The 12,385-nt window shown below is 37.2% G+C and overlaps 1 protein-coding gene across 2 annotated transcripts in view; it reads right to left on the bottom strand.

Annotated features, from left to right (window-relative positions):
• Positions 1-12,385, bottom strand: part of NAA15 (N-alpha-acetyltransferase 15, NatA auxiliary subunit) — a 40,036-nt gene that overhangs the window by 2,770 nt on the left and 24,881 nt on the right. Inside the window, exons 12-20 of one of the 2 annotated variants that reach the window (XM_075090558.1) lie at positions 12,219-12,371; positions 9,940-10,068; positions 8,174-8,387; positions 6,806-6,999; positions 6,466-6,501; positions 4,570-4,678; positions 3,886-3,984; positions 2,988-3,131; positions 1,834-1,931 (exon numbers count right to left, since the gene is read on the bottom strand). In XM_075090558.1, the coding sequence (XP_074946659.1) occupies positions 1,834-1,931; positions 2,988-3,131; positions 3,886-3,984; positions 4,570-4,678; positions 6,466-6,501; positions 6,806-6,999; positions 8,174-8,387; positions 9,940-10,068; positions 12,219-12,371 (1,176 nt within the window). The remainder of the gene's footprint in view (positions 1-1,833; positions 1,932-2,987; positions 3,132-3,885; positions 3,985-4,569; positions 4,679-6,465; positions 6,502-6,805; positions 7,000-8,173; positions 8,388-9,939; positions 10,069-12,218; positions 12,372-12,385) is intronic. The other variant, XM_075090559.1, reaches the window with a different exon arrangement.

The raw sequence follows: 12,385 nt of genomic DNA on the forward strand, positions 1-12,385 counted from the left end.
GGGTTATGAAGTTCTCTTCAACAACCCCTCTTCCTCACATTTGCTCTTTGCGACACTGGCATCCACAGAAGGTCAAATATATCTAGATTTATGCCTGCAACGTGCCCCGAGACAGCTGGTCTTTACTAAAATGAAATGTAATAAATTTGATCTCTTTGCACATAAGAATGCCTTTCAACGAATGCCTAGACTCCTTCAGATTCTCATTTGTTTAGGACACTTTCAATTTCCCATCTAAAAGTTCAGAACTCCAACTCTTACTTTATGTTAGCACCAAGAATGCTTAAACTGAACTTTTTCAGTTTTATTAAAGCTGCATATATTGTCTTCATACACTACTGAGTCAGTAAATGCTTCTTTTAGTCCTACAGAGATAACACCTCTAAAACAACCAAGCAGTGTTAGTTACATGTTAATCTTTCCCCAGTCCAATTCCAAGAATCTCACTTGCTGGCAAAAAACACAGCTACGAGGCAAAAAGAATGCCGTTGAGGCAATTTAATTTGTCTTCTAAATCTAATGATGATCTTAAGCTCCTTGAGACTGCTCAAACATTAATGCAAACACACACAAGAAAACCCCAAACAAGAAAACAGATATAAAAGACACACATTTGTGTCCCATAACCAGATCAGCTAGAGAAAGGATCTGAATCTTTAAGATCCTAAGCAGTTTTATAAATCATGGCGAATTGTCTTTTCTCGTCTCTTTTTCCCCCGCCCTGTTTTGTCCAAAACTCTACTGTGAACTTAAAATCCAATTAAAATTCTGTTGAACCCAGTATATTTCCAAAGGGATATTTTTTGGAAAATGCTGATTTTTGCCCACAAAAGAGTAGTCTTAGTAGAAAGTTCACCAATTTTACTTGCAATAAAGGTAAAAAAAAATCTTCAGTCCCCAGACAAAGAGCACAATAAAGAAATAGTGCCAGGGGAACTGAGAGAAACAAAATGTCCTAAAGTTTGCACAGCTTGCCAATGAATTTCTCTAACACTTAATTAAATGTGCTGGACACTCACAGTGATGCCAAAGGAAACTCTTTGACTGGGATACAGAAATAGTTTAGAAAAGAGTAGAAAAAAAAGAAAGGACATTTTATTGCTTCCCTGCTTAGTGAGGTAAGGTTCTGCCAGTGTGTTTATTAAGTCTTTATAAGAAACATTTGAAGATACTTAAAAAAATTAACTTCTCTCAAATACCTTGAGCTGCAAGTCAGAACTGATAGCCTTTCCAAGAAGGTGATGAGGGAGCAGGGAAAGGGGCATGGTGGCAGTAGTACAGGGAGATTATTCCGTAACCACCAGGATGGAGCAGAATTTCAAAATTTGGTAAGCTTTTTACTTAACTACATACTAAGGCCAAAATGTGCACATGCATCTTTTATTAAAACTAAGATAATTCACACAGCTTGCAGGGGGATGAACACAGAAAGCTTTCATGGAGCCTACACCGCTCCTAAATCAATCTGTTTCATGTGAACAGTTGCCTGTGTACAGCTAAAGCTTGGACAGGCTACAATCTTTTCTCACTGGGGAGCTTTAGCACCTTTCGCCATGTGAATTCTCTTGTGTTTAATAACTACCTGTGGCAATAACATGATTTCTGCTACTAGCTAGCTGTTTCCGTATTATGACAAAACTACATTAATTTAAATGTGCGAAAGGACATTAAACATTTCAGTTCAGGTGAATCTGATACCCCTTTCTCTCACTTGGCAACCCAACCTCCTTGCCATAAGGCACAGCAATCGTTTTAGCTTCCTCTTACCTCCGTAATTTATGTAAAGCTTCCACAGATATACCAGAAGTTGGTTACAATTTATAAATATGTTACCTGAAGATTTCTGTTAATGAGGGATTCATCCAGGGTCACAGCCAGCTCCACTGCCCTCTTCTGACTGGAAGGATCTAAATAGTACATCATTTTGGCAGCTACAGGAGGAAAAAAAAGCTTCATCACCCAGTGGATGACCAAAACCATCTTATTATCTCTATTTTATGTTTGTACATAGGACTAAGAGATGGTACTGTACTCTACAGTAGTAGTTCAAAATGGAACCGCTTGGAACATTAAAGCTTGACAGCTGAGCAAGTAGAAAGGTAGCATTAAAACAAATAAGCACTGTCTAGACTGCAGGGTAGGAGCATTTTGCAGTGTACTGTGGAATCCCAGGCAGCAAAGATAACAGATCAGACCTGTTGCAACACACCACAGCTCCCTCCAGCACCACTGCTCACACCTCCTTCACACAGAAACCGGGGCTAAGAGAGATGTGTATGCAGAGCTCTCATTATATGTAACATGGTGTCAGGACACAGTTCTGAGTCCCACAGCACAGCTGTAGCTGAGGGGACTTGATGACAGAAAAGTTGCATGAGTAAACTCACTGCTTTTTGTGACCAGGTCTGAGCCCAGACTGAGCCACAACAGTAATGCCGCTCTCCTGGGTGGTTTCCATCCTGTTTCCCATGTGGTACGCACTGTAATATGTGGTCACTGTTGACAGATAGCTTTTTGTAACAGGTAATCAGCGCCACCTAAATTCCTCTTGTCAGGCATACCAATAGCTCTGGGCATTACCTGGCTTGCTGAGCACTCAGCGCATTTCTCTTGGGCCTCCTCAAATACACATTTCAAAAAAACCTTTGCAACTCAGAAATACTACTTCACATATTATAGCTCATATGAACTATTTCACAGATGCATTAAATAGTTACAGTCTTAGGATATATTCGTCATGCATCAGAAATGATAACAAGGCAGAGAGGCCCAAAAATTTTGTTTTAGCAGCATAAAGAAAAAAAAAAAATCGAAGAAAACCACAGACACAGGTGGTTGCGTAATCACAAAAACACAAACTGAGAGAATAAAAGCATTCCTGATGGAAAGAGTGATTTTTACATTACTGATGCTGATACTGAGATGCTACTGCTAGATAAGCACAGAAAATACAGGAGCAGGACAGAAAAAGGATAAAGGCAACATACCTGATAACCTATGTGGTAGTGAGTCATAGTTCTTTTTAAGGAAAGCTTCATTGAAGTTCTTTGGATTAGTTGCTCCAAAAAGCCGATTCATTTCTTGGTTTAACACTGTTCTAACTGCATCAGGCAGATCCTTACTTTCAGATACTATTGAATTGGGAAAAAAAAAAAAAAAAAGACATTAATAGAGGTGAACACAGGTAATCACAGTAAAATCTACTTTATGCTTTTATTTTAATATTTGTCACATTTATATTACTAATAAAATTAGGAAAAATCTCAAAGGAAGATGCATAAAATTTGAAAAGGTATCTACCTTTCCTTACTGGAACTGGTCAGAAGAAGCTTAAATGTAACAGTTTTCTGATGCTTAGAAACAGCCAAAGCCTTTTTACTCAAATACACTCTCCCCCTTTACTGATTAAAATCTATTAGGCCCAAAGATTGATATTGTAAAAGCCTGTTCTTATATGTATCTAGTCTGTAGCCATCAACGGGAAGGGTGATGTTTGGGAGAGAATCCTTCCAACTTTCTAACAAAAAGGACGTAGTTCTACACCTTCTCCTCGCACACTGACACAGGCTGCCAGCAGAAAAGCCAGTTCCTAACTCTGCAGTTTCTATTCCTTCACTCACTCACTGTTTCAGAGGTTCACCGTACTAGTCAGTGTTAAAAAGACTTAGTAATACTTGTCAGGATACCTACTAAATCCAGCTGCAGTCATAATAAACATAATTAATTTTAGCATGAATCAGTTGTTTAAAAAGCATTCTAATATGTGCATGAAATATTTTGAATTAACTGTGCTAACAGTTTATAAACTAAAAATCAACGGCTGTATGTGAGTTAGGCATCATCCGGAAGCATGCACAGATGGAGTCATATCAAACAGATATATACCACTGCTGAAGAGATGAATCATACACTCATGAAGCCAAGGATGACTAGAATCAATAGCAAAGGCTCTCTTCACAGACTGAAGCATCAGAAGGAACTTCTCTGGAAAAGAATGCGTTGACAAACGTTCAAAACCTGTGGTTGGAACTCTCTGCATTATGTTGCAGGAGTATTTAGTGTTTGAAATTAGAATGGTCAGAAGAAATTAAAGCTGAGTGTACTGCAACAGCCATTTTTTCTAACATGAGTTTATTGAACCAGTGAATTAAGCCTTTTAAACTAGTATGAAAGTTTGTGCACAAGTTCTTAAAGCGTAAATATTTAAACGATACAAGCATTCAGAAGTCAAGTGTTTCAAAAGACCGGTTCTCATTAGCAACTGTACACCACTTCTTCACAGTGTGTAGTTCTGCAAACCATAGATACAAACAAATTACTAGGGCAAATGCAAGCTGGGAGAATGAACCACAGCCTCTCTCATTGCTTATAGATCTAAACACAGCAGAGAAAGTGGATAACCACCAAGCGTTCAAACTTTGGATTTTCAGACTGCTCATGGCTGGGGTGTCAGTCAAATGAAAAGTTATGTGTCTCGAGGGGGACTGACTCATCATACCCCAACAATAATTTTTTGTTAAATTCTAATAGTCATTGCAAATTGCTTTCTTTCATTACTTTCTCACCTACCTTTTCGAAAATAAATCTCGAAGGCAAAAAGATGTGTCTCTATTTTGTTCTTTACTAAATTCTTCAGGGGTGTTAAAAATTTAATGGCTTCTTCCAAAGGTGCTTCAACCTACAGATTCAAGGAAGTGACACACAACTAAGCCACAAAGTTTAAACCTAACAACTCTACAACAACAAAATTAGCTATTTCTGAGTTGCATCAGAGTTACTTTCATAAGGTAATGCATAAGGTGCTTAGACCCTCTTCTGTTACAAAATTTGCATCTGCCACTCACTGTCAAGTCTAAAAAAATTGCTTTGCGATGGGTAGAAATCATATTTTCCTACAGAGGTCTCTGCCGTCTATCATATATCAGTAGTAAACAGCTGAACCAGCATGGTAATGGACAGTATGGCTCCCCATGCCAATCTACACCTTAGATGTTGGTAAATGACTACTTTATGCCCACGAAAGAGTCCGTCTGTGTGAGCTTCAGACAGGGTCCTGAAAGCTGCCAGGTCATGGCAACATTCCCAGACAAGATGCTAACAGCGAGCTTGAAGTAACTAGATATTGCTGATGGTCTCCTGGTCTCATATAGCATAATCTAGTAAATGGACAGCTTTAACACACATGAATTCTGTGCGAGGATTCTTTACAGACAGATCTCTTGCATCTAGGAGTTAGGGATAATTTGAACAAGAACTGTCTGTTGTCCTTCATATTTACATTTTTATGAACATAAGCTACTCTCTAAGAATCAGACACAAAATTTAACTGTTGTCTGTCAATAACAGTTCAGTAATGTTGAAGCAACACACTTCATTGTAAATAACTGAGTTGAAGACAATGATGGGCACCTTATGGAGTTCCTGCTCACCATACACTACAGCAGTTTTCATTAAAAAATTGCATCATTTATATGTGCTGTTATGAGTTTCCATACATCAGTCACAACTGTGCACTTCAACTATGTGGAACCTATAAAACAGATTTCAAAGCTAAGCCTTTAATGCCAGAGCTACATATCCAAAGAAGTCTAGGGGCAACTGTTTCCTGCAAGCGACAAACTATGTCAGAAATGGTATTCTAGTGTTAGGAACCAACTGATTTTGGAAGTGTCTATATTATGGTTTGGATATTAAATTTGGAATATAATTAGGGAAGATTTGCCAAAGGAATGCATTATACGGCTGCAACTATTCCCAATAATCTTGGGAATTAGAAAAAGGGATCTAAGGAAAATCACCTAGATTTTTCCTGGGATATGCCATGACATGCCTCCACTCCAGAACTGAATTTCAATACAGGCCATTGCGACCATTTCAGTCTTAACTAGCACTGCAATTACAGTGCTGTTTCTTCCAACTTGTGAGATAAACAATGGCAATACTGACAATATTCTTAAATGACTAGTCAAGTTTTTAAGTCACTTGCTTCCTGGCTACAGAGTGAAGTTCACTGTCTCACCTTTCAAATATCATCACCTCAAGAGCCAATAATATTCATTATATGTGTGATGTGAAATACTGGATACCGTATCTATCAGTACTTGGATACTATACTATTACTATAAATTAACTTTTCCAGTCTCTCTATATTTTTTCATTATCTTTCCCCATATTTTTCAGATGTTTACCTGCTCCTTACAGGTACAACTTTTAGCACAAGAATAGTCTTTTGGGTCACCTTCCCTTTATCTCTCTCTACAGTTCCTAATCCAGATCTCAAAATCCATCTCAGTCTAGTCTACTGCTATTTCCAAACAGCTTCTTTACCCTGTTTTTTCCTCGCCATTCAAAACAAATGGAAACAAATGCTGTTAAAGCATTCAGTGTTTGAATGTCTCAACCTTCACAGGTTGTCTATGCTTAATAAATAAAAAAATAATATGGGACATAGTGAATGATAATCACCTTACATATAGAATAGAAAGACTTCCATCCGATCAACTAGAAATAGGGTATAATCAACAAGTTAGTGCAAAACACACATAAAGATAATTCCACCTGTAGCAAATGTCTCTGACTTCAGTTGCTGCCTTTGAGAACGAGGCACAAAAGCTGTGATTTCATCACATTACTGACAATATATCCAACAAACTATTCCTAGAAAAGAATTCTTTTTAAAATTCTGCCTGTGAAGAGAAGCCATACAAAAAACAAACAAGTTATCTGAATGGCTTTCAAATAGCGTGTGCGCTTGGTGTAACTTTTCTGGAAATTTCTATGACTTTATTATTACATTAGTAAGCACCTTTGCCAGTTTCTCAGGGATAAGTTCTTCTTTTGGTCCTCCGATTTCTTCATCATCGTCATCTTTCTTCTTTTTCTGATTCCTCTGTTGCTTCTCTTTCTCAGCATTCTTCTTCTCCTCCTCCAGCTGTGCTTTCTTTTGAGCTCTTCTCTGCTTATTTCGTAGCTTCTTTAGCTCCTTGTCAGACATATTCGCTGTACACACGCAAAGGGCAAAACCAGACAATGTTGACGTCTAATATTAACAGCCTCAATCAGTTATCAGATACCATCATCTTTTTAAACCATATCTACCAACTAGTAATGCTGCCATTACATTTATAAAAGCTTATTTACTATTGATAGATTATTTTACAGTCTACACTGCTGCTTCATAATTCACAAATTCCTTTGTGACATCAGGGCGACAGGAATTAGAACAATAGTATAACACGCTGAAGACAGGACAAAGTAATTACTGCACAAGTCCAAAAAATCCACTGCCAGGAGTAAAAGCGCACACGAATACACATTGATTTATTCCTTAGGAATTACACAAATTATGTTTAATGTATTAATTAAATGGTGTAAAAAACCATGGTGAAATAGTTGCACTTCGGCACAGACAGTTCCAGCTTTGCTTTTAATGCCCTACAGGCATCTTACATTTGATTCATATTCAGATTCCTTCCTCCCTCCAATTAAAGCATGGAGAAGTAATTTAAAAACACATCAGAAAGTGGCTAGAAGAAATTCTGTTACACTTCTACTAGTCTTAATTTGCAACTGAAGCCACAGAAATGAACTGAGAAGTATTAAAACTTGACAAACTCCCCTTGAAGGATTCAACAGCCTCTATTCATACCATTTGAGGTGCCCCAAGCCATAATCACTTAAGTTGCTCTCCAATCAGAGATGAGAGGGGAAAAAAGAAATTGATGGGTTTAAACATTATTTTACATCAGAAGCAAGAGATGATAAAATTTAAGTTGCTACTTAGTCAAATATTTGCATACTGATAAAATGCATAGAAAGAGCTACCACCAAGCACACCTGCTTCAATCTGTTATTTCATGGTCCAACCATCATGGGAATTCCATGTTTTCTCAGCCATTTTGTAACACAAACACGTTTTTACTTAAGAATCACAACTGTCACTACAAAAACCATCACTGTTTTACAATAACCAAAATAAAAACATGCATTAGTTCAACTTTCAGTAGAACAGCTACTTTTATATGCAAGCCAAGTTACAATTTGCTTACTTTGAGTTGTGACAAAAGTCTTATTTTTGGCTACCGCAGTTGACAACTATAAGAATCCTGGATCTTCATAAAATATCCACTATTAAATGAAACTGCATATTTAATAAATCCGGAGTGTTGAATACCTGTATCAGCCTCATGTTCTTTATTTTCATCCGTTAAGGGATTATCATGAAGTTTCAAATATATCTCTATGGCAATTCGTGCTGCTTTGAAGTAGAATGGATGTTGCCGAAGTACATCTTCTAATTTTAACAAGTCCACATAAGACCTAAGGGTAATCTTCCTCATACAGTAAGTGTGAAAGTCAAACTGATCATCCGTGATTTCTACAAAATGCTAACACAACATAACGTAACATTATTTTGCAAGTATTAACAATCAGATACTGACCGTGACTTTTTTAATACACTCTCCCCAAAAGAATAATTTAGTAAAAGCCTGCTGTTTGACAAATACAACCTAACTTTTAGAAACCCTCCACAAATAAAGTCATGGTGAAAAGGCAGAAGGCATCTTAGGTCAGAACAAAAATTCACCCATTTCACAATCTCTTACCAGTAACTATCCTCTGACAATTTGCAGTTTAAGGGACGAAGGTTCTACATTTATTGTATTTAAACAGCACTTGAATTTTTCTTCTACGAATACCTCTAACTTTTTCAGTCAAAAGTATAATTTTGACTTCCATTAAATACTGCGGCAACGAATTCCACACTTAAATCACACGTGGTATGAGAAAGTACTTCCTTTTGTTCAAGATCTGCTTTCCTCATTGTCACCTCATGTCCCCTCATTTTTGTTTGAGAAGCAGTGAAAAGTCATTCCCCTCTTCAACTCTCCCCGTACTTGTGATCTCATACAACTTCATCCTAAACTCAATTGTTGCTTGTCAAAGCTGAGGATAAAATAGTAAGCGTGACAAGCTAATTGCACTCTCTTTACGTCGAAGTTACTACACGGCACATATCCTACTAGCACATTTTTAAAGAGGTGTGATACTCAGATGTAATCATTACGACATATAACAGAAGTACTAATTCTCTAGTCACTTAATTCCCAACACTGTCCTTTTGACTGCTGCTCCACAGCAACACAAGATTTTGCAGCAGTCTGTAATGGTTCCAGGATTTCTTTCCTGAGCAGCAATAATTCATGTAAGACCTCTTACTAGTTACGCACAGGCAAAGAATCCTTCTTGTCCCTCCTTCACCGACTGCACTGCTGAACATTACGTTTCATGAGCCATTTTATCATTTGGCATTGAGACAGTGTTGTCTTTGCACTATTCAATCCCTTTCTGTGATCATTTATTGATATATCAAACAATGCAGACCCTAGAGAGACGCCTTAGTAATCTCCATGACAAACTCCTGATTATTTGCTCCTACTCCGTATTTCTAACAATTACTTTTAAACTGTAGCTTAGTATTATTTTTTTAAAGGAGAAGATATCAAGTATTTTTGATAGCTTTTTACATTTATTCTCTCCCTCTAAAATACAGTAGCTTAACAATAACTAATGTGATATCTTTATTTTAAGGCTGAGCTTGTCAGCGCAGCTATGTTTTTTTCAGACTTAAAGTACACGTACTCTTGGTTTGTACCCAGATACCTATTTTTATGTACCCTGCCCAAAAGAAATAATTTCTTAGAGGCTTCTGTTCTTTCCTGGATCTTCAAATGATTTTATAGAATCTCTTTATAACACACAGTTTACAATGGCATTTTTAGGAGGAAATGTAATTTAATCAACTTGCCAGTAGCCAACATGAAGCGAAATTTCTCCTGAAGCTACATGAAGTATACTCTTACTGCTCAGAAAGAAAACATTAGCACAGTAAACTTCAGCTAGTGTTTTCCAACCTAGGCAGTTTAACTTGGTACTTACTCTCTCAATTTCATGGCATTTCTTAAGTGCTTCTCCGAATTTGTTCATTGCTTTGTAAGCTTGCGCACATTCTGTCTGAAACCACATGCACTGCATTTCATTCAAGTTCTCTACTGCCGAGGTTCCTTCCTAAAAGCAAAAACAGCGTTATAAAAACAATAAGTCTTATTCAATTTGTTAATTGCTATTTCTTTTATCTTGTTCCAATTAAAAGCACAAATAAAGAGGCTATCAAAAAGAGGGCTAAATTTCAAAACTGGAGTCCTGAAAGTCAGAAGTGCAAGTTAAGATGGACCTGCTCTTTTTGTTAATTAAAAAAAAAAAGTTCCCCTATGTTCCATTTATTGGAATAGTCACAAATACACAATGAAGAGCCAGGTAGTGACCATTTAACTGTGACAGTTCCTCACCTTTAGGACAGGAGAACATTCATTCAGTGTTTTTAATATTGCTTGCACAAGTAACAAACTGCAGCATGAATAAAAGTGGCAGAAAAGTTCTAGCATGTGGCATGACACTGACACCTGCAGGATTTTTTTTAAAAAGTAAAACTGCCATCTATGTCTTCCAGAGACCTGCTGATTGAGCTAACTGTAGTAAATTACAGTAGTAATAGGTTAGTTCTTATGTGATCACTACTAGAGAGCAGTGGCAAAGCAAAAGGAATACTGGTAGCTTCGACACCTTCCGCTTCAGAAAAGGAGATAACAGTTGTTTTTCAAATCTGGTATTTGTATATACTTGCATAGTTCTGTAGAATTTATCATATGCCTTTCAAGCTTAATATCAAAGTCAGTACTTGGGGTGAATGCAGCTATTCTGACTTTACTCTGATCCTGTGAAAACCAGGATATTCAAGAATCAGCCAAGAGCCAAAGCTGGGACGATGAAAGATAATATTCAAAGCATAAGGACAATGCCCCAAATGAGAGAGAAAGGCAGCCTTCAAACCAGTCTGATTTAGGCAGTTAAAAATTAGAAAAATTGTTTGTTCCATTTTCATTATGCTTAATTAGGTCTTCTTTAATTATTGTTTTTTAATTAAGAAGTTTGTATTTGAGCACTAGACGTAAGATCAAAAGGAGATGAAAAATATTACATAGAGCAACATTATTAAATTATATTTTTGAAGTTCAGTTTTGGGCAACTGGTAGGCTTGCTTTTTGACATCATCTTAAAGCTACTTGAGGTCAATTAACCTAGATTCATAGCAGTTTTGCATCAAAAACTCAACGTAAATGTACTGAGCTTATATAAAACAGAACATCCCCTGCCTCCGTATTTGCCTGCACACGGCCTCCATTTCACAAGAATCCTTCAGTTTTCCCCTATAAATAGCCCCCTCCCTGTTCAACCTACCCCACTGCAAGTTCTTCCTGCTTTTCAAGAGAAGAGAAAAATGGAACAACAAACTAAGGCGGCTTTCAGTTCTGCAGGTAGGTCCCAATAGCTTGTTGCCTGCCTCCCACTGACAACACATAAATGATATTGCCAGTATTCTAAAGCTTACATTTGCCAAATATTCTGGAAAGACTACATTGAGCTGTTTTGACTTCCAGTTACAGAAAGAGTAACAGCAAGAGAAGTCAATTAAAAGAAAGTAATCTGTGAGACCATCAAACCTATCAGAATGGGTTACTGCAGGGACGAACACTGATGCATGAAATTAAGCAATCTGCATAATGCAAACTTCTTTTGCCAGCTAATTAGTCATGCGTAAGCGGCCAGAATAAAAAAGGAAATTAAAACACAGATACAATATGCAGCTTCCCTTCATCACTGTTAAACATGGCCATGACAGCTTGTTCACAAAAGGAAGACATCTCAAAAAGCCTCTTACCTAGTAGCCACATAGAAATTTTGTTCCAAGGGAAGTCTGAATTCTCTAACTTACTACCATTAGAAAATAAGAGATGTGGGCAACTTCATCAGATATTTCAAAGATCCTAAAGAATAAACATTAAACCCAAAGACTACTTTGAAAAAATAATTTTCTGAGAAGTTATCTCTAAAACAGGCAATGCTGTATTTTTCCTACCTGGCAAAAAATGATCAAATCCCAGCTTTAGAGTTTTCACTTAATGCTATGGAATCATGCCTATCCAAGATTAATTCAAGGCCTGATACTGACTACCACTAGTGAAGCAAGCAATCATAGTTGCTCTGAAACAGAACTTAAAGACTATAGTAAAGGTGAGTGGAAAGTTGACAGAAAAAGTTATTCCACAAGGGATTGGGCCCACGTTATTCAAAAGACCTATAAGTTAAATGCAACAAACCCTTGTAAACTTAGAACACATTTCTTCTGCTTCTTTAATGGAGTTTGCTTTCAACATATACTTTGCACATTTGGAGTTGATAAATCTGTCTGCTGTATCCAAAGCCTGAGCCTCATCCATCCACCTTGCAGCTTCTTTAATGTTGCCAGCATGCTTAAAGAGATAGA

This window comes from Phalacrocorax aristotelis, chromosome 4 (genome assembly GCF_949628215.1).
Source record: "Phalacrocorax aristotelis chromosome 4, bGulAri2.1, whole genome shotgun sequence".
NCBI classification, from domain to species: Eukaryota; Metazoa; Chordata; class Aves; order Suliformes; family Phalacrocoracidae; genus Phalacrocorax; species Phalacrocorax aristotelis.